We start from the raw sequence: 22,525 nt of genomic DNA on the forward strand, positions 1-22,525 counted from the left end.
CAACAAATACTAATGAAAATGTTTTGTAATGCTTTTGAACATATATTTCCATGAGAGTCGAGTGCTGTTACCGTGACTGGTGAAATGAAAAATTACTTCGAAGTAATTGAACATTATTTGAATAATGTTTATTCGATCTTTACGGTTTTTGACAAGTAATCGAAAATTTTATTTTGTTTCTATACTATCCTAAAATATATTAAAAAATGTCTTGCGACAGTTTGCACTGTCAGAGGACTGGATGACGCTGGGATAGGACTTCGGGATAGTTTGGATCGTTTGGGATGTTTAGTTCTGCTTAGGATGCTGCACTGGTGCTGGAGGCGTTGGTTTGAAGCACTGCAGTAAAAATGCAGTATAGATGACAAATCCCAGTGCGGTCGCGATGCATCCGTACATGAGAACGTTAAGTTCTGGTTGCCGGAAACGGTTTTTGCGGAGCCAATCCAGCACATCTTGTTCGTCGTACATATCTCCGCGGTAGATGCTTGGAAAGCGTTTTCGGAAGTACACAATGGCTGGCAACTTGGTTACGCCCCATTTCCGAGCGTACCTTGGATCGCCCATTTTTACGAAGGTAATGTCCAAATTGTCCGTTTCACTATCTATTAGCTCCAGCTTTTGCAGCACGGCTTCGCTCTCTGCATGGTCTTCTTCATCTATAATATTTAAAAAGTAATAAGGTAAATTGAAAAAATAAGCTGTCTATAAACTGAATTTTGTGTTTCACTTACAGAAATAGATTGCAAGAAAATCGTTTTCATCCAGTAGCTTGTTCAGCATCTTTCTGTTAACCTCCTCGATCTCGTTTTTAATTTCGAAAACATCTTGCGATGTCAGCCAATTCATTACGCGTTCGTGAGCGTGTAGATCGCCATCGTAGAGCATAGGAATTTGTTTCCTGTGTCAGAACGTGAACCATTAGTCGTCCATTCCAAATCAAAATAGAAGCCTCCTATCTTACCTGTAGTAAACCAGTGAAGGAATGGTAGTTACCCCGTATTTGTGAGCAGCATCAAGGCTAGCTACTTTAACAAAATCTATTCCGTACTGGTCCACCTCACTGTCGATGAGCTCCAGTTCCTCCAGAATATCTTCACATTCTTGGCAGTCTTCGTCGTCTACGGAAGTGAGTTAGGTTTTTCTTTTCATCTCTTTTCATCAGACCAATTATTGTACTTACAATAGAAAACGCAAAGCAAAGGAGATTGCTCCATCAATCGATCTAACATACGTTCGTTAACTTCTTCAATCTCATCGGCTAACTCACGGTTGTCGTCATCGATGAGCCATTCGAGAACCGATTGCTCACTCTGCAGATCACCTTCGTAGATCAGTGGATTACCGTTTCTGGAATAGAGGTGACCTCAATGAGTTGTTTCTAAAAGGATTTCGCCAATTGTACCTGAAATAGACCACTGCCGGGAAAGTTTTGATCGAGTAACGCTTTGCCAGTTGTGGGTCCATAATTTTGACCATGTGAATACCAAATACGTCCAGCTCGTCGTCAATCACTTCCAAGCCCTCTAGAATCTGATCGCAGATGTTGCAGTTGATTTTGTCTGAAAGACGTTTTGGTCGGAAAAAAATTATAGTTGTTGTTTCATGCCTGCTTTTCGATAGATGCGAGGTAGTCGAAATTGTTATTGCCCTAAATATGATATACGTATGACATATTTTGCCTTTATTTACGATTGTTGGAGGTTTTTATTTTGAAAGAACCAGATGAAGAAAAAAGCGACACAAGCATTTGCATGGAAGAACCAGGGAGAACAGAGCTTCAAGCCACAGGAGCAATGAATAAAATATATGTCGAATTAAGTTGTGAAATGATACATGAAGTTGCTGTTGGCGCACAAAACTTTACTATTATTTATAATAAGATACTTCTGCTTGCTTTGCGCAGACATCATTGCATACGAGCTTATATAGAAGCTAATCATTGATCAGTATCCAACTCACATAATCCAAAAATAAATCCTTTAGTTGGGAAACTATAATGTATTGGTATCAGTAAATTAAAAGCAAAGGCTTACAGATATATATGGATTCTGGTTACAGAGCCAACATAAGTCAGTCATTATATAAATTTTCTATTCAAAACGTGACCGAAATGATAGTCACTGCACGAGAACTCCTTTTACAGATGCTGAAGTTGTTTTTAGTAAATTTGTAGACAAGTTTTTAGACAGGTTATAGATAGTAAGATATAGCATTACTAAATTTATTGCGTGTCGATTTATGGACAGACTTGTGAAAGCATATGCCGCACTGCGAACTGTGCTGAAATTCTCTGCGCCGCTCCGGTTTCGGTGCATTTTCTCGACTCGCTACTGAAATGAATATGACACCGCACCTCGGAGCTAGAGCACGGCAGCTGAGCAATTAATTTTTGCATTATTCGCATTCAATCATCAAAGGCGCACTCTGCCGTAGGTTGTTATCGTATTGCACCGATCACCAGTACGAAGCCTGAGTCTTCTAAATCTCGATCTTATCTGGTGTAATCTTCACGCAATCTAATGCACTGGCTGTTTCTCATAAATACTAAGCACCGTAGCACAACTATTTTTACCTATATAAAAATGCAAGCCATAAAGCGCATAAAGCATGCATACAGTATTTTGTCAAATTAGCGAATATTTACATATTGGCAGTGTCCAATGTCACCCGATTTTATATGTTAAAAATAGAATCACTGGATACAAACTAGATATGTTTTGTGCTGGTGCTGAGGTTCATGCTACGAATGCATGCATTTTAGTTTGAATTCAGTTGGTGGTTATCGATTATTCTGGAAATGCTTTATGCTAACTGCCGAAGACTTTCATTCAGATGTTAGAGTGTAATTCTGGTAAAGGCTGCAGTCGAGAGGAGGAGTATCCAAAAAACCGGACTTTGTGTTAAAGCATGTTCTTAATACTGCGGTAGATACAAATCCGATGCAGTGGAAGGGCACAGCAACGACACATTACATTAGGTTGCAGTATACAGGGCTGTTGTATGTGTTGTTACATTCCAGATGGAAGCGAAGAGAAAATTATTTTTGACACGGTTGGTTGCAGTAGCCTTGCATCGGGGAGTTGACAATACCTGATATGCCCGCCCGAGTCATTTCCTGTCGCTTACGAATGTTTTCAGCTGAACAAAAACTTCGGCAGTAAGAGGGTGGTTGGTGTTTATCTGACAGTTGGTAGTTTATTCGGGTGACCCAAGAACAGTGCAGAAGTTTGACGTTTGCGATCAATTTTGTATTGTGAAGTTGGTAACCGATTTAGGTGCAGGTGGTAGTTTTGTTTTGGGTGATAAAAGTAAAAATCATTATTTACATACTGCGTGATTTACTTCACACGATTTTCTTGGTGTTCATTCGTGCCTCGATAGAAATGCATGCAGAGAGAGGTAATTACTATATTTCATACTTACAGAAATATACAGCGAGGTACTGAGTTTCCTCAACCATTGTTTCTAACATAACTCTAGTGATGAGTTCGATTCGATCTTCTGTTTTCTGTGTTATCAACCATTGAAGCACTTCTTCTTCCTCATCCAAAGATCCTACAAAGTTTTGACACATTGGTACCGAAAACCACCAGATTTTTACCAATAAACCTACCTTCAAACACATTTGGGATGTTATCCTCAAAATAAACCATTACTGGGTATTCGAAAATGCCATAATACTCCGCAATGGCAAAGTCGTCCGTCTTTACGAACATGATTCCATGTCGGTCACAATCATCGTCAATATTTTCTAGAGATTCTAGTACTCCACTACATTGGTCGCAGTTGTCCGAATCTATGGAATACCAGTAGTATATATTAGTAACTTGCAAATACAGTCATTAAGTGAAAAGTTGCACGCATATACACTAATATTAAGGATATTAGGTCTGCAAAAAGTCACAACAAGACAAGGCAGGCGCGAATGAGTCGAGCTGGCAATTTGACTTCGATGGGGTACATGGAGCAAGAGAATGGAAGCAGTGTTTTAAACACAGGTCATGGAATGTCACACGGATCCGATATACCCTCAGTTGTTGAAGCGGTGCTATCTGATATTGGTGCCTCCTCTGAGATTACTTCTTCAGCTGCTTCTACCGAAGTTTCAAGTAACAAGCTTCGACGTTCCTTCGGTTTTCGCTGCTTACGAGCGAGTTTTGAATTGCAAATATCGCAAGTCGTCTTGTTCCCTAGAATTCGTGTTAGTCGTGTACATCAATCATTGTGCGGTTGTTCTACACTAATTTAGTTGACCAGAATACTGGTCACACACAATGAGCTACCGCAGCATATATTGGTATCTCCCGGATAATGTGATGCACTGTACAGTGGTGCCGAATCGCAAAAATGCGATCATTAGCTGTTGCACGAAAAATATGTACTATTAATGTGACCATGAATCCACCTATAAGGATGATACAAACTTTTGTTTTTTTTAACGCGTCAAAAAAAATTTTTCCTCAGAAAAGTTGTACTCACTAAAATAAGCAACTTGATTGAAGAGAGTAACTATTTATCTAATACTGTTAATGAAATATATTGGTTGGTTTAAAAAAGCATTTAAAAGTCAATTCTGCTAAATAACTTTGTTCTCGATTTTTTATTGCTTATAAACGTTTAAAAAAATTATTTATTATATTGAAATGCACTTTTTTTCTGAAGACTGTTTATCTCTAGAATGCATATTTATTAAGTTATGAAATATTTGAGAAAAAAAATCACACTATTAAAAAAATAACTTGTGGTCCTCTGGGGCAAACCAAACAAATTTTAAACGAAAGTACTCATCTTGTTCACAGAAAACAAAAAATTCCATCAACAGTACTTTACCGGAACACATGGTAAAAATCAGTTGAAAAGTGTGTTATTTTTTGATAGTTTATTTTATAACTCATTAAATATGCTCATTACTAATGAAAAATAGTCCTCAATGACAATGTATATTTTAACCAAATAACTTTGTTGAAACATTGAAAGCACTAAAAAATCAAACAAATTATTATATTTCGCTAACAGTAAGAGATAGAAAGACACTATATTCAATAAAGTTGTTCATTTTCGTGTGTTCTACAATTTTTGTGAAAACGTTTTTTTGATGGACTTAAAATAATGCTTGAAAATTTCGCATTTGTACGCTATAAACAAGATTTTTTATCGTTACGTTCCACTCATTAAGTTGATACAAATTTTTCTGCTTTATCAGGTGCATAAAAAGGTAAAGTGTCTTCAGAGAAATTGTAGAACACACTAAAATGAGCAACTTGTTAAATACAGTAACTCTCCATCTTTTTCTCTTAGCGAGTTATCTTTTTTTTTTCAAAACATAACACACTATTCAATTGATTTTTCCTAGGTTATGGAAATTTTTGTTTTTTGGCGACAAAAAATGTAGAGATTTCCTCTAAATCATGTTTGTTTGTATTTTATAATAAACTTCTCAAAGATACCACACTTGAAAAATTCTGTATTTTTTGCCCAAAAGCTAATGATCGTGTTTTTGCGATTCTGCATTACTGTGCAATGGGTGGTTCTGTACTCCCGCAGTGAGTTTTCAGCCGTCCATTAACCAATGAAGCTGAATTTTAGTACCTGAGTTTTAGGACTTGAGTTATGGCTGTCAAGTACCAAAAGTCAGCTAAATTGATCAAAAGACAGGTGAGAAGTTGCAATCGGTGTGCAGCACCCATTTATTCCGGGGACTACTGTAGATTATACTCACAAAAATAGACAGCCAGCGAACTGGATTCCTCGATAAGTTTCAGCAGTTTTGATCCACTCAAATCCTCGATGATGTCTCCACCTGGATTTTTCTGAGTCATCAACCAGTTGAGGATTTCATTTTCGTCGTTAAGATCTCCGGCATAGATAACAGGATCTTTCGATCCGAGCTTGAAAAATACGATACCGGGAAGTGCGTACACGCCATACTCTTTGGCCATTTGTTTGTCGTCAATCTTAACGAAGTTAATACCGGCTCCATCCGCCTCATCGTCAATGTGTTCGATTTCCGTCAGTACCCGGGGACACTGTTTGCAGTCGTCGCTGTCTGTGGAGGACAGAATTATAGAATTATGATAAAACATCGACTCGTAAAAAATGCTTAGCGTTATTTGATACTCCAGGAATTGATTTATTAATACTTTGCTTTGATTTATTAATTTTGCATTGGCATTTTATTTTGTCGGCATATTAAAATTAAATGTATATTAATGCATCGGGCTTATAATAGCCTACTTTTCCCTCCACAAGACGCTTGGAATGTACGCTGCCGCAGAAAGCTGACGATGTACCTACAAAACGCTAATTAGACCAGTAGTCCTCTACAGACTTCAGATAGTAACTTTGCTTATGGAAGACATACGTGCACTTACTGTATTTGAACGAAAGGTGTTGCGGACTATTTTTGGCGGAGTACAAACGGATAGCGGAGAGTGTCGTAGGCGTATGAACCACGAGTAGCAGGAGAGCCACTACTACCGTTACTTGGAGAGATTGCCATCGTTTACCTGACGACAGTTGGGAGACTACGGTTGGCCGGACACGTCGCTAGGTGGCAAGAGCCACCCTGGCTCTCGGTGGTTAAGACCCCCAATCCCCTTCCATCTAGTTCCACCCATTTTATTTTGAATTGAGAGGTTCAATTAGTATGGCATACAAGTTCCAGTAGACCTGTTGTACTTTGTGGACCTATCCGGGAATAGGGTGATTACGTAAGCAATTTGGGGACACTTTTGATGATGATGATGGTCTATATGATTTTCACGAAGAATATTCAACGCTTGGGCTTCGTGGATGCGCTCGCGAAGTAATCGCTAGAAATTTAGTGACTGCTGAGACAATCTACATCAACTAAAAGCGGAGGCTAAGAGGATTAGGCTAAGTATCAATATGTCGAAAACCAAATATATGAGAAGTAGAAGTTCAAGAGAAGACAGCGTACAGTGGCTGATGATTGATGAGTTCATATACATACACATATGGTATCACTTGCCACCGTCGACAACAACACGAACGAGGAGATTTAATGACGTCGGCAAGCTGGAAATTGGGCCTACTCTGCCATCCCCAAGACTTTTAGATCAAGTCCTCGCCCATGCCCTCGCCCGAAGTTGATGATAATACTAATTATATCGGTAGTCCTTTATGGACTTGTGACTATAACGTTGATTACGGAGAAAAGCGTGCGCTTGCCGTATTCGTGCGAAAGGAATTATGAACAATTTAGGAGGAGTGCAAACGCATAGTAGACACCGGCACAAGTTCATAAACTACGAGTTGCAGGCAAAGATTCCCATTATTCACCTGGTGAAAGTTGGAAAGTTACGGTGAGCCGGCCCCTTTGCGTCGTAGGGATTCTAGACGACGGTGCGGTGATATCTGTTTTCTTTAAAGACCTTGCCGGTACCAGGAATAGCGGAGCCCGATGCCCTTGTTGGCTCGACCAAATCGAAGTTGATTTGTGAATATCGGGAAGCTCAATGAACCCCAGGTCTAACTGGAGTAGTAGTGTAGGGTACTTGATTGTGAAGGACGACAAGAATATGAAGTGCTTGACCCATGTCGTTCAATCGTTTAATGACAATTTGTTACTAACGAGTATTACAATATTGTGATATAGTCAATATTGTAACATAGCTCGAGAGTTCTCATATTTTGAACACAAAAGTATCTATTGCATTGAAAATTATTCCTCAAATTATTGCTTTTTCAGTTCCAAAAAATAATGAGAATTAGTTATTCTTTGAATAAAAATATTAACCAGTGCTTGTACTCACAGAAGAACACAGCCAAGTAGTCGGAAGCCTGTCGAATTTTCTGGAACATCTTTCGGTTGACCTTCTCGATGTGATCCGTCATCTCCATGTTGTGTGGGTTGGTAAGCCAATCGAGCAGTTCTTCCTCGTCGTCGATGTCACCGTCGTAGTTGATGGCTTTACTCTTGCGGAAGTACGTTACTCCCGGTGGATTGCGGAAGCCAAACTTCTTGGCCATCAGCTTATCGGAACACTTCACCAGCAGAATACCGTAGTCGGCAGCTTCGTCGTCGATCAGTTCGATGTGGCGCAGAACTTTGGGACTATTTTCGTCGTCCTCTAAATCTGTAAACGGGGCGGTCATTAAGCAGTGTGTAATTTTCGTTCCGATGAGGTGTTTTACTTACAAAAGACAACAGCTAGGAAATCCTTTGTTTCAATGTATTCAAGCAGCTCGTCGCGGTCGACTTCCGTTATGCTTTCGTCTGTTTTCTGATCCTTCATCCAGTCTACTACATCGTATTCGTTGAGCAGATCACCTATAATCAGAGCATAGAGTATTGTTTGCGAATTCTTTGTGGAAAAGAAATAATGCGTACTTACATCTTGCAATGGGCTAATGATCACAGTCAACAAAATTAAATAGGATAGTTCGGGTTAATGCTATAAAGTATGACTCACGCGAGGCTTTAGCTTAATCAAAACTTTATTAGTTTAAAGTTTCAAAAATAATAGAAAAGAGTAAGGCAATAACAGTAATATAAATAAGTACACTAGTCGCCTAATTTCTTTCATCTCCTTCTTTCAGGTTGACTCAAATCTGAGTTCGTTGTCGCTGACTGACATTGTTTAGATTTTCACCGAAACTAATCATTATTGTTCAGGACGGGTTTTCGCTTTTTTGAGTAAGAAATATTTCAAGTCTGGTTAGCTTTAAAAAGTTTAGTTTGCTCTGTATGAACCACCTCTCGTTGTCTACTTTGTCTATTTTGATACTGATAACTGCATGTGCGTTAAGTGTATGAAATTGTGACAGAAAATTGTCCGGCTCAAAGCAGTGAATTTCTCGCTTTGTATTTATTCTTAAATTATCATTGTTCAAAATGTTACTGTTTATTTCTCGCCTCCTTAGTGGAGTAATGTGCTACAAGGAGTGGAACGATTAGTTCGCCATAATCGTTTCAATTCCTTTTAATAGTATGTTCCTCTTAAATTGTTAAAATGAATGAAAATAACTAAATGTTTCCAAGATAGCCACCCGGTTATGCCGAATATGTCAGAGATATTCAAAGCCAACTCAATTGGAGATGCGGGTTCTGATCGATGAAGAAATACGAAATTAAGGAATGAATCGGTTATCGGATTTTGTATATCTGAGTTGAGGATTGTAGTGGAACAGGGAGGTTAGGGGTTTATACGATGGTGGTTTACGTATTTTAAGGTTATGGTGCAAACCTAAACTTTTGCATCGCTTTTTGTTCGATTACAAATCTAATCAACAAGACAGCTAAAACAATAAAAAGTTTCTTAAGTCGAAGAAGTGACAAACCAATACCTGCCAATAATTATTTACATGCTATAGTTCAATCACGGTTTACATTTGAGGGCAGTGTATCGAGCAATCTGTTCTTCGGGTTCTTCCGGGGTTTTACTATTAAACATTTTGTTTATTACTACTCTTACTCGATCGTGCTTTAAAGAGATCTGTACATGATTCCGAATTCGTTAACCGTTTCTCAATAAGTTGATTCAATTAGCATCGTTGTTCCTATTGTTATGTGGTAACAATAAGCGTGCGAGCGTGTGTATGTGTAATGCGAGTGCGATGTAGTGTGAGTAAGCGCGCGCTGAGCTATCCTTTCGATGAGTTAAATTTTGCTTAACAGTCTGTTAAATTATCTGTAAAGTTATTAGCTGCACTATTTATCATTAAAAAGATCATTCTTGCATAGTTAGTATCTCATGTCAACTAGAATAAAAAAATTTCCGCTCTAAACTTGCCTAGTGCTCTAGTTCTCGTTGTAAATATATATATTTTTTGTAAATAACAACAAATTGCAGTCTATTCGAGAATAAACGAAAACAGTACGTTTACGAAAAAATATTATCTCTGCCCGGAAATGTGCGAGGTTTGAATATGCATCGAATGCTTTCACATTGTGTCTCCAGTGCGTGTGTGCGTAAGCGAACTGTTAGATGCGCTTAACTACCGATTATTGTAAGTGTGTTGCAGCGATGATGCGAGTGCTAGTTAAATTTGGCTACTCTTAAAAAAAAAAGATCTCTTTCAGTGGTTGGTTGATCTGCTATAGTTTGTTTTTGTTGCGATTGTTAATTTAATATTTAATGTACCTATCTGTAAGCTAAAGCTAAACTACAATATTTCTCGTCCTTCTTCAAAATTTGCATTCGTCATAACACCATTCTATTGACTATCGCCATTTGTTATACTCTAATCAGTATTGCATAACAGTTTAAGAAATATTTCTCTCTCTTTCTCTCTCTTCTCAGTTTATGATAGTTGGGATGTCAGATATCTACTCCAATCAACATTTTACTTAGGTGCATCTGGCGGGGAAAATAAACAAAATGAAGAGATTGCTGTTTAGAAAAGATTTTGGATTACTGGCAGAATCTCTGGGTGCACACACGTGGAAATTGAGAGTGTAGTGTCTTCATAGAGGAGCGGTTTACACGGGTCAATCTTGGGTTGGGTTGTTTTGTTGTGATAGAAGGGGAGATTAGACTCCGAGACATTTACCATTGGACAGTTTATTGTTTGGTTGGTTTCTGTTTGTTTTCGGTCTCAAGCATATGTATCAAAGGTCCACCAATGAGGTCATTATTTGTTTTGGGCCTGAAAAATACTTTGTGTGGTTTTGATAATAGCTAAAGCAAATGGTGGACACTAGTGGGTGGGTGTGGTGGATGGTTACTTGGGATGTTCTACCACCATCCTAGTTTGCCGAATAGTCCATCATTGTCATCGTCGTCATCATCCGCTTTACCTTTACCCTTGGGCTTGGTTGATTTTCCCTTGACTTTGACTTCAATCTGGCTTTTTGCCTGTGCGGCTTTTTTCTCTTTACCGGCTGCTGCCGTAGCATCTGCAACTTCCGACAGTTTCTTCTGCTTGAATGCGAACTGACTTTCGGCTTCCTCGCTATCGCGCCTGCTGATTTTCTGGGCGGCCATTTGGGTTACGCGCGTATTCTTCTCTACCTTGGCCGGGCAGCAACGGAAGGAATCGTCTTCCTTGGCGGACTTTTTGTCCTTCTTGGTAACGCGCCCGGCGTGACCCAATCCAACGTAGAAACATTCGTCATCTGTGTGTATACAAAAAACATTTTGTCAGATTTGGGTTTGATACGTTTGTTTTTAAATTTCTGGTTGGGCTTTGGTTGTTCTGGGTAGTTCGAGTTTTTTGCATTAGACTATTAGGGTAGAAAAAAACTAAATATACTCGTGGCATTTAGCAGATCATAGACGAAAAATAATTTCTTTTGATTTTTGTTTATTTCAAGGTTAGTAAATTAATTTATGTTTTGATCGTATCATACTCGTATTAATGTGTACCGCTATTATAAACCTGAAGAGAATAATCTTCAAGGATGCAAGATAACGTTCAGTGAGATAGAGCTTAGTTCCTGTTTTTTTATGAATATTAGCTAGACACTTATGTTTGGTAGAAGTTAAAACTATTCGCGTTTGCAGGTAAGTATTGTTATTAATAGAGCTCTGCACCATTACAAGAAACGTGTATCTTCTAAGCAGCTAATTTATGAATCAACTGACAAAATGTTTTTTGTAAACCAAACCGATTATTTAGGTACAATTTTTCGCCTTAGTTAAGATTTTCACTAGAAACATGCTTCTGTTGGAAGCGTTTTGGAATAATCAAAATGCAGTAAACGAGAGTAAGTTTGATGAAGAGAGAGAGAGAGACAGGCAATAAACTAGACGGAATTAGTGCGCAATAGGAGTTGTTTGTTCTAAGAAACACAGTGACGGAGAAATTATTTTGTGCTGCATTGTGGCCGTGGGTGCTGTCGTCAGGACTTTAGAGAGGTAGGGTGCCAGGACGTCCGTGGATGTGTAATATACGTCTGACGGTTGGTACTACTCACAATGCAATCCAAAATAATATCACATTCTGTACAATGAAACTCAGCGATGCCTAAAAATATAACTAGACATTAATTCGTGTTGACTGATATTGCCTTACGATTCAAGTTACTGAAATTTTTCCTAATGTATCATTCTTTCGGCTAAAACTTTAACCATACTTTAAACCATTTGCCCGTGTAAAAACATTATGTCAGCATGTATCATAAATTAATCCGCTGGTCATCCTTGGTTTAAGAAATATTGTTCATGTGCTAAACTCTTTAAACTGTTAGGAGAAATCAGGTGCGGTAGTGGTGCAGAAAAATTGCAGAACGGAAGAAAATCTGTGATTTTGCTGTGAATAACATGCATGCACTGTATAATACACTGTGAAGGGATATTTACAAACAACAAGGTGCAACAAGGTGAGACATGAGGAGTTCATTTTAGAAGGATGAAAAGATCGTTGCTTTACGGACTAACAAACTTATCGAAAGCCCATTTTACGTCGAGCGAATACCGTCAAAATACTACTAATATGTACAGCTGTTGAAGGTGCATAATGAGACTCCTGTCATTCAATCTTTTTTACCTCATAATGTTGGATGCATGAAGTTAATCGATGGACGATTTATGTTTCAAAAAATCTGTACTGGAACTGGTAGAAAATGGGCATTTTTCTAAATTATCATATAAGTCTGGTCTGAAGGGTCTCAGAATTCTATGAAATATTGTACACGAACATAGTTTGTGGATCTAAAAATAAGAACAATATTGAAAAAATTCTAGGTCTTCTGTTTTCCTATAAAACGATAAGGAAAATTTTCCAATTTTTTCGTTCATCGCTTATATAAAAAATTCATTGCTCTTGAACCAATGATTGTAAAACGAATTACTATGTTCTATCTCATGAAAAACTATCTCATGGAGCTCATGGAAATATTTTTCTTTTATTTATCAACTCATGGTATTTTTGTGATAAAAATTTCATGGTAGCGTTATATGTCGCTACTGAGATATGGCCGAAAATCTAGATTTCCTGAACATATCTACATGCTTCAAAAATTCGTGTCTCAGGAGTAATGTATCGGAGAGTAATTAGTTTTGTATCAAAATGCAAGTAAATTTTGCCGACCAGAGAAAAATACCATTCGGAAAAGGTTTTTCACTCGATTTTCCCCGTGAGTGTGAGAAGCATAGCATCCAACGCTTACTCTACTGATGTAAGCGTATGACAAACAACCGCTGCACCGCTACTGTGTGCATACATTATGTTGCGTGTTGTGCACACATTCGCGAGCGCACAGATTCGAAGCGTTTTTCTCACAACCCGCTTATGAAACCAGTAGCTCGTGAGCGGTTACACGCCTGGGTAGGAGTGCGGTCCCTTGCGAGTGATGAGCTATCAACTGCTGGGTTGCAATGATCAGCCAGAGCGACGACCGTGGCTCTTAGCTAAATACATGCACTGTACATGCAAGTGTGTGTTGGAACGTGAACGGGTCTGTGAAAAAACTAGACTCCACGACTGCGGGCTTCACAACACTGTCCATAAGTCGTACACACGTGATATCTAGATATTTATATTATGGTATGTATGAAGATGCTTGAAAAGAATGAGAATAAAATGTGACTGATTAGAAATCAGAAGTGAGTAGTGAACTAATGAACAGGAAGACTTAAGTCGTCAGTAGAGAGAAGTGAGTAGTGAGAAATGAGTAGTGAGAAAAATTGAGAAGTGAGAAGTGAGTATTGAGAAGTGGGTAGTGAGAAGCGAATAGTGAATAGTAAGAAGTAAGTAATGAAAAGTAAGTAGTGGGAAGTGAGAAATGAGAAGTGACTAGTGAGAAGTGAATAATGTGAAGTGTCTTGTGTCTGGTCTTTAAATCTAAGAATATGATTAAACTTGTGCTTATACTCGAGCAGTGATGTTAAAAACTCGCAATCTCAAAACTCATCAAAAATCAAAATCAATGTCAACTTAAATCATGTCAACTTGATCCTATGCAGAAAAAACTCACGCGTGAGTTTTTCTGTTTTCATAGCAAGAAGCACAAAACTCACACATATTTCTTCCCTCTTGATCATATTCTGCGTTGCTTCAACTGCTACCCGGAGCTATTCACTTATACATACAAATTCGTTGTTGAACAGCATAGGCATTCTCTCGTGCGATACGTAACTGTGACTGAGCGTAAGAGAATGAATCTCTAAATAAATCGTAAAGTTAAACTAAAACACGCATTTAAACTACATGTTTATCTAATTCTTATTAAGATTTTTATTTTCTAGTTAAGAAAATGTCGATTCCCGCAAAGGAAAAATGTAAATTCTGCCATCTTAATTCATGAATGTGTGCTAGCTAGCTTTTTCACAGCTGATGTTTTCTCTGGCGGTTAATTCTCTTTCGCTCTCTGGTTCGTTGTATGAATTGCCAGCTGTGGAAGAAGTAAGCAAAATGCTCACAGCTGAATTTGGTTCACATCGCAATGCAACAGAGACATCGCACATAATAGCGAGAGAAATTCATATGTGAGTTCGGCGCTTCTGATCAAGGTTGAAATTTCATGATGCTTGAAATCTCATTGAGTTTTTTGCTGTTATGAATTTTTCAACACTGTACTCGAGCCACAAATGGGGTCGCACTTATGCCCTGCCTTACTCTATATAATTTCATTTGTGCCATAATTCGATGAAGAGCAAATTCGCGCAGCAAATTTGCTCCGATTCATTATATTACGTTACTTTTACGTAACATAACGATATAACGCATAACAATGGTAATGTAAATATAACTAAACTGTAACCTTTATGTTACATAGTTATAATTGCAGCAATGTTAATCGCATAAGTGTATTTTAGGTCAAAGCATTTACAACAAAACTTGCGGAGATTGCGAAATATGGTTAATCAGAATTTAGTTACAACATTCTTATTAGAAAAGGTTTTTATTATGACGGTAATCGCTCGCGAATTGTTGTTGTTGTTGTTTTTTTTGTTGCGTCAAAGTAACGGTACCTTCGTCATCGGATTTCCTTTTCCCGGGGCTGGGTTTCGCCGGTACGGATACGGGGACGGGTAGAGGTTTTGTTTCCCCAGGTTTGGGCAGTGGTCTGAATAGCGGTTTGGGTTTTTCTTGACTTTTATCTTTGGTCTTTTTGAGTGATGGTACAGACTTGGTGGATGTGGTGATGATGTTGGTGGCAGTTGGTAACTTAGGAATTGGTTTTAACCCACTTGGGCGGGGCTGGCGCTTGTCGATACGGTCTTCTCGGTCAACGCGTGCGGAGACTTCTTTTTGTTTAGATTTAGAAGACTTCGGTAACTTAGTATCTGGAAAACGTGAACGAGAGTGGTTTTAAAAGACGACTAGAAGCTACGACTACACTTCCGCATTCATTGTACACCAAGTGTTGAACAACGAAGACCAATCAAGGCGTTTTTGTCAAGCGATCGTGCATTGTGCTGAACTTTTCTAGATATCTACTCTACAGAAGATAATATTGTAGCTGAAATGCATTTTTTAGAGAAATTTGTTAGCTACCGAAAAATAATGACAATAAAAAGCCAGCAGACTACAAAAAATAGTGGCATTTGACACCATCAGCTTGGTGATCGGAAGTACCACAAATCTTGAGCCAATAACATTTTACGACCAATTGGGATGCAAGTTGGGCTTGGGCTTTCTCGTTAGGGGACCTGTCTTTTTATACGTGTAGTGCGCTTAGTACAGATTCTCGGCAATATGGACAAAAAATTCAGGTGCAACTACTACACTTTTTAACTATGCATTAACCGCAATAGAGACAGAAAGTGATAGACAACGTAAGACTGAAACATGCTGTTTGGTTACCTAATGGTTTGGGATTGTACAGTACACTGACAGGGACGCCAGGCGGTGGTTTTAGGATGGATTTTTCTGGCACACCAGCCCGTGCCCGAGCTTCCGCTAGTTCGCGCGCTAGTCGCGCGTCTTCTTCTGGATCAGAAAAAACTACCATCTTACGTTCTTTCTTCTGACCGCCGCTGTACTTTAATTTGATATCATACTTTCCTGAGGGAGTTTTGGGTAGTTTTTCATAGGTTCAGAGGTTGAAGGGAGTAAACGGAATGATGTCATATAGAATGTATGGAATAGACAGAGAAAATGCATTTGAAGCTTTGGTTTTACGAGTAGAATATTGGATTGGAATGCATGAACTAGGTTCAGAACAAGTTCCGGTATGAAAGGCAATGTTTAACACTCATGTCAGTGACGTGTTCAAAGCTGTGGCGATGGAAATGATATTCCGATTCGACAAGGTTTCACTGCTTGATTGGTTTCGAGATAAGGATCTGGAATGCATTGGGCTCAGTATTTTTTTTCATGGATCAGAACGATGCGGATGTAAATTCAAAATATTTTGATTAACTTTAGGGATATGGTTAACTACTAGTTAAATATAGGTTCTTACTTTTGTGATCAACTAGCCACTGCAAGATGCGCTTTTCGTTTTTGAGATTACCTAAATCGGGGTAAAAATACAGAAAAATACACACATTTAAGGTTATTGTTCAACGATCAACATTCCGTAGGATTTTGATTATTGGATTTAAGAGAAGGAAATTTTCAAATCAAAATGGAATCATTCTCACCATCATACATAATCGGGACACCAGTTTCGTAGTAGACCAGTGCGGGGAAAGAAAAGATGCCAATTTCATGTGCAAGTTTTTCATCGTTGGCCTTGACAAATTGAATGTTGTGCTTATCTGTGTCATCATCGATGGTTTCCAGTTTCTCCAGAATCTTTGGACACGTCTCGCAATCATCATCGTCTTGAGTAAGCAGATTGAATAGATTTTTTTTAAATAAAATAAACCGTTTTTCAGAACTGACCCTAGAATACTCACAGAACAGAACAGCTAAATGTTCGACTTCGTTGACGAGCACTTGTAGAGTTTTGCGGTCAACCGATTCAATCACCTCCGGTTTCGATTCATACTGCTGCAAAACCCATTCCAGGATTTCTTCCTCGTTCATCAAATCTCCAGAGTAGATGGTGCGGAATTTGTGGCGATAGAACACCAGTGCTGGCAGTGTTTCTAGATCGTACTCCTTATCAATGTCATCATCGGAAGTCTTGACGAAGTCAATGTCCTTCTCCTCGCATTCATCATCAATGTTTTCTAGCTCGTTGATGATTTTCAATGATTTTTTATCTTCATCATTGTCTGAATAAGAAATGCACATGACTAATAGTATGCTAATGAATAAAATAATATACTTACAGAAGAAGACTACGATGTGGTCGTTTTCTGATAGAATTTTCTCTAGCATTTTAATATTGACTTCTTCAATTTTTCCGGGAATTTCCAAAGTTTCTTCATCAGTCAACCATGCTAGAACTTCATCTTCGTCGTTGAGATCACCGGAATAGATTAATGGATCTTTGTTTCGGAAAAATACGAGCGCTGGCAGTGATTTAACATTGTACTTTTTAGCGGTGACTGTCGAATTAGAACGAATTAGTTACAGCAGTTTCAGTGCAACCCAACGGACAACTTACGCATATCTTCAGTGGTGACGAATATAATACCGGCTTCATCCAATTCATCGTCAATGTTCTCCAGATCGTCAAGGATTTTGTCACACTTTTCACCCTCTTCACAAGCACCGCTGAAGTAAACGCAAACGTACTCATGATCTTCGATGAGATCCTGAAGAATCTCGTCCGTCACCTCCTCAATAGTGGCGGAGTACTTCTGCAACTTCAACCATTCGAGGACTTCTTCCTCGTTCATCAAGTCACCCTCGTAAATGGCAGGAATTTCGTTCTCGAAGTACACCAGTGCCGGCAGATGATCCAGACCGTACTCACGAGCTTCTTCGGCATTATCCAAACGAGCAATGACGATCTCTTCCTTTTCGAGCTCATCGTCAATGTTTTCCAGCTCGTTTAGCACGCGAATGTCTTGTTTATCATCTTTGTCGTCTGCGGAAAATTGGAACATTAGACAGAAATTAAATTTATGTTATGGACAAAAAAACTTACAGAAGATGATAGCAACGTGATCGTAGGTACGCATTAGTTTGTCCTTCATTTCATCAGTGATCTCAGGAATTTCAGAATGTCTCTTTTGATGTACAAGCCAGCCCAACAGCTCCTCTTCCTTCATCAGATCTCCTTCGTAAATGTGTGGAATGCCGCGTTCGAAAAGGATCTATTAAAAAAGAACAAAGTATTAACCGGATTTTGTTCTAGCTAAACACTTATTAGACTTACCATAGTTGGCAGTTCTTCAATACCCCATTCAAGAGCCTCACTATCATCGTCAATCTTTACGAAAGCTATATCATTTTGATCACACTCATCGTCGATGTTTTCCAGTTCGGCCAGTACCTTCTGCGATGTCTTGGAGTCTTTGTCGTAGAACAACACCGCGACATGCTGCATTTTTTCCACAATCATATCGAGCATTTCATCGGTAACATCTTCGATCTCGTCCGAACTTGTTTGACGCTCGAGCCATTCTAGAACCTCTTCCTCATCTTCCATATCGCCCTCGAACACGGTTGGGATCCCTTGCTCGAAATAGACTAGCTTGGGGAATTTGGTCACTCCGTAATCCTTAGCTTCCTCGGTATCGTCCATCTTGACAAAGTTAATTCCCAACTGATCGCACTCATCGTCGATATTTTCCAGCTCGTTGAGGATTTTATCCGATTTTTTATCGTTGTTATCGTCTACAAAGAATGCAATATCACATTAGAAGCTATCTTATGTAAGCCTTCAGGCGTTTCTTTGCTCACAAAACAGGACGGCCACTGATTTTCCTTCCTTGATCAGCTTATCAAGCATTTCGTCGGTAACATCTTCGATCTCGTCCTTTTCCAGCTGAGACAACAACCATCGTAGGATTTCCTCTTCGTCGCTAAGGTCGTCATCATACACGTTTGGAATCTCTTTCTCAAAATAGACAATAGCCGGGATCTAGAATGTTGAACAAAGTTACTTTTGCATTAGCAATTGTTTGAGAACTGTATTAATAGCACACGGTTTTTGCACTGTTGGATTTTTGCTTTATATTACTTATGTTATCGAATGTGTGATTGCTCAACAACCTAACACTGGGCAGCTACGGCCGGAGCCGAAGCTGCCACTAGCCGCAACGCTATCGGAATGCACTCAAAAGTACGCTTTAACGGTATGCATCCGAATGCATACTGTAACTGGGACCACTTGTACGCATGTGTGACGGTCCGTTGACGGTCGTCACCGAATTGAGTTTAAACTATAAATAAATCTGTCGGGCAAATAGTAAGGTGGCCAAACTGGGACTATTTTTAGCTCACATTGAAGTGCAGAATGTTTTGTTTCAGGTACACTTACGTCATCAATACCGTACTCCTTGGACACCTTTGCATCGTCGATGCGAACGAATTGGATCCCGTGCTTTGCGCAATCGTCATCGATGTTTTCCAACTCCTGTAGGACCTTTTCCGACTCTTCGTCTCCTTCGTCGTCTGCAATGCATTTAGATTAAAGAGCTGATAGTGGAATAGCAGTAGTCAAGTGAATACTAACAGAATAGGACGACAAGATTGTCAATGTTGGCAATCAAAGTCTTCAACGTTTTGGCATTGACTTCTTCGATCACATCGTCGTCATCGCCGGTGGCTTTGTTTTCAATGAGCCATTCCAGCACATCCTCTTCTCGCTGAAGTTCATCTGCGGATAAGAGCAGGAATTGGATTTCATTCAAACCGTAAAGTATCATGTGGCACTTACGCTCGTAGACGATGGGGGTCTGATGCCGGTAGTATACCAACTTTGGCAGTGGTCCCAGATTGTATTCTTCGGCAAGAGCTTCATCGTGGATCTTCACGAAGCCGATCTCTAGCTCGTCGGCTTCATCGTCGATGTTTTCAAGCTCCTGCAGTGCCTTGATGCATTTTTTACACTCGGGCTTGTCTGGGAGAGGATTTTCAGGTTAGTTTCTAATTCTGCGTAGCTAAAGTAGGATTGAAGCGAAATCTCGCTGGTTCAATCGGAGCGGATCATTTCTGGTTAGGTTTACAGAGGTGTGACCGGGTGGGGTGTAATAAATTGACATACAATTAGGGTAAGCAGAGTATCAAACAGACACACACAGACAAACAAACTCACGGGAGGCATGAGTATGGCAAAATTTGGGAGAGCAAGGGGTGTTTATGATCCAGAGGTTGGCAGTCGCTGTGCGTCCTTGGTACGTGTGCTGCTACATTGCACCTCCGTAGATGATGGGTATTAGATATGCGGATTGAGTTCGAAGGCGAGTATTTTAATGTATATGTGCCATTGCGGCTAGGTTGCTATAAATAACCACCCCAATGTGGTATAATTTGCGCGGTGTGCAAACTTGCAAGTTGGTTAGTTAATCTTAATAGTAATCTTAATATCGCATGGTGTTAGTGACGAGAGACTATCTCGCGTCGGATTGCGTAGATGTGCGTGATTTGAACTCGTATCAAACAGGTTGTCTTGTGCCAACCTACCTAGTAGAAAGCATATGTTTATTGTAGAACAGTTGAAAATTTACTCGATTTATGGCTTGCAACTAGTCGAGGCGACTTGAACGATTTCCTCATTCACATTTGAATGATGTCTAAGTGTGTCGGCCAGTCGGAGCGGTTTTAGGTTTCTATAAGTATTCATACATTAATTGTACCGCCGCGTTGGCCACTGAGCTCACAGCGCAAACAGCCGCAGTGCGGTAGCTCGAATAATGGACGAGGGAAAAATATTTGCTGCCTAAATAAAAGAACATTTTACCGCCTACCGTAGCGCGTATAAATAGATATACCCGTTGAAAACGGTATAACTTTCCCGTGGCCCGATCGTTGGTTGTTTTTTTTTGCGGAGTGGTTTCATTTTACACATTTCGGTCTTATTGAATTTTTTTTGTAAGTGTGAGCCAACATCTGACTGAATATTTCATTACCAGCTACTGTTTTTATCGATTTTCGAAATAATAAACAGTCGAAGTCGATTGTTTTCCGTTTCCCATTTATGAGTAATTTTGCGAAACCTTTGTGGATTGTGTTTTGATAGCAAAGAGATGAAATAAATAATCTTTAGCAATAGTAAAACACGGAATTTATAGATACATTCATTTGATTAAGTAATATTGTCGGTAATAACTAACTCTAAAGGTGCTCCATACAGAACTTCCTAAAATGTTGCTTAGCTGATGCGGTACAGTCAATTGAGAATAATCGAATTAAAATTAACGTGACAAGCCTGTTTGGCACTTGCAATTTATCAAAAGCCATTATTCGATTTTGTGCAATGTCGCAAAACAAAAATTTCTGAATTTTCGGTTTTGTATGTTGATCAAATACCATGCGTTCACAGATTTTTAGAAATTGAAGGACACGCCTGGTCATCACCGAGATATTTTTCGGTTCCTGGACTGCTTTCATCGATTAATGAAAACGGTGGTTTGTTTTGTAAATTTTGTCGCATAGCAAAGGGGTAACGCTGAGTTTTGAATCATATGAATTGCAAAAAACATATGAAAGATATATGTACATTTTCTAATTACTTGGATGACCCAAATAACTGGAATGACCTTTATCGGACATTTTTCTCGGAAGCTAAACAATGTACCGGATCAATTTTGTAGACAAATGTTCGGAGAAGATTTTTACAATTTGGGAACAAAACAAGGTATAAAAGGCTTGGACAAACACTGACATGTTTACCATGTTTACTATGTGTTAAATTTGATCATTAACTTGTTCGTAATGTAATGTAAAAAGTAAACGCGATAATTTTTCTGCTAAAAAAAGTGACGCACTGGTAATGACAAAAAAGTTTCTTTTATGCTCTCCAATCCAATTCCGTATCGTTTGAACGTGGTTTGTCTTGTCTGTTTCCTCATTACTAAGCTGCAATCGTCAAGGCACGAAAATTTACTCATACTAGCCAGTTCGTGTATGGATATATTGTTCGTTTTTAAGAAGTTGAGACATCATGTAGAAAATAGCTCCAGAAAAAAACTTTTAAAAAAATTTCACGAGTAACACTATGTATGTATATGTAAGTCGTGTTCAAGTTAACCTTCAGCAAATTATGAGTAAAGCTTCAAGAAATTTCAAATACCTCTTCATCAAACATACATTTATGTGCACTGTATCTTAAAAACCAAGCTCATCGTGAAAGTGCAGTGTCCTATTTGCTTTATTATTTCTGAACTACGCCAGTTAAAGTATGTAAATTGACTTACAGTAGACAGAGTGAAATAAAACAACTCCCTTATACTTGTGGTTGTAACTAATTTAGTTTAACTATTATGAAAAAATATGGGGCTGTATTTTATTAACTATTCTTTCCTACTGATTTAGAATGTTTTCTATTCAGTGGAAGATGCCCACGTGCTTTATACATACATGCCCAACCGGCATCGTTGGTAATGACAGACAAAAAACTGCAAACGTTACTGTACAGCCAGTACTCTGAGTCCGCATGGGAATGGGGAGAAAAAAAACTTTAGTTCGTGGGGCGATTTATCTATAAATTATGACAAGTCTAATAATTGTCGAGACGCAAACGAACGTTGCCATGCGATTTTTCTTACCAAGCGGTGGCAAAGTGCCGAGTGACAGCCATTTGTTACGTTATTTGGCTTCTAATTTT

General features: G+C 38.9%; 1 protein-coding gene across 1 annotated transcript in view; it reads right to left on the bottom strand.

Annotated features, from left to right (window-relative positions):
* Positions 1-288: 288 nt before the first annotated feature.
* LOC128738420 (uncharacterized) overlaps positions 289-22,525 on the bottom strand; it is a 63,399-nt gene continuing 41,162 nt past the window's right edge. Inside the window, exons 5-29 of the mRNA XM_053833521.1 lie at positions 19,637-19,819; positions 19,433-19,576; positions 19,238-19,371; positions 18,658-18,838; positions 18,131-18,591; positions 17,900-18,068; positions 17,414-17,839; positions 17,136-17,354; positions 16,758-17,078; positions 16,500-16,682; positions 16,319-16,369; positions 15,718-15,918; positions 14,883-15,197; positions 8,165-8,296; positions 7,779-8,102; positions 5,723-6,049; positions 4,032-4,193; positions 3,617-3,799; positions 3,427-3,558; positions 3,094-3,183; positions 1,406-1,562; positions 1,184-1,350; positions 965-1,121; positions 735-901; positions 289-659 (exon numbers count right to left, since the gene is read on the bottom strand). Coding sequence (XP_053689496.1) covers positions 289-659; positions 735-901; positions 965-1,121; positions 1,184-1,350; positions 1,406-1,562; positions 3,094-3,183; positions 3,427-3,558; positions 3,617-3,799; positions 4,032-4,193; positions 5,723-6,049; positions 7,779-8,102; positions 8,165-8,296; positions 14,883-15,197; positions 15,718-15,918; positions 16,319-16,369; positions 16,500-16,682; positions 16,758-17,078; positions 17,136-17,354; positions 17,414-17,839; positions 17,900-18,068; positions 18,131-18,591; positions 18,658-18,838; positions 19,238-19,371; positions 19,433-19,576; positions 19,637-19,819 — 5,357 coding nt within the window. The remainder of the gene's footprint in view (positions 660-734; positions 902-964; positions 1,122-1,183; positions 1,351-1,405; positions 1,563-3,093; positions 3,184-3,426; positions 3,559-3,616; positions 3,800-4,031; positions 4,194-5,722; positions 6,050-7,778; positions 8,103-8,164; positions 8,297-14,882; positions 15,198-15,717; positions 15,919-16,318; positions 16,370-16,499; positions 16,683-16,757; positions 17,079-17,135; positions 17,355-17,413; positions 17,840-17,899; positions 18,069-18,130; positions 18,592-18,657; positions 18,839-19,237; positions 19,372-19,432; positions 19,577-19,636; positions 19,820-22,525) is intronic.

The sequence above is a fragment of the Sabethes cyaneus genome, chromosome 2, assembly GCF_943734655.1.
Source record: "Sabethes cyaneus chromosome 2, idSabCyanKW18_F2, whole genome shotgun sequence".
In the NCBI taxonomy this organism is placed as follows: Eukaryota; Metazoa; Arthropoda; class Insecta; order Diptera; family Culicidae; genus Sabethes; species Sabethes cyaneus.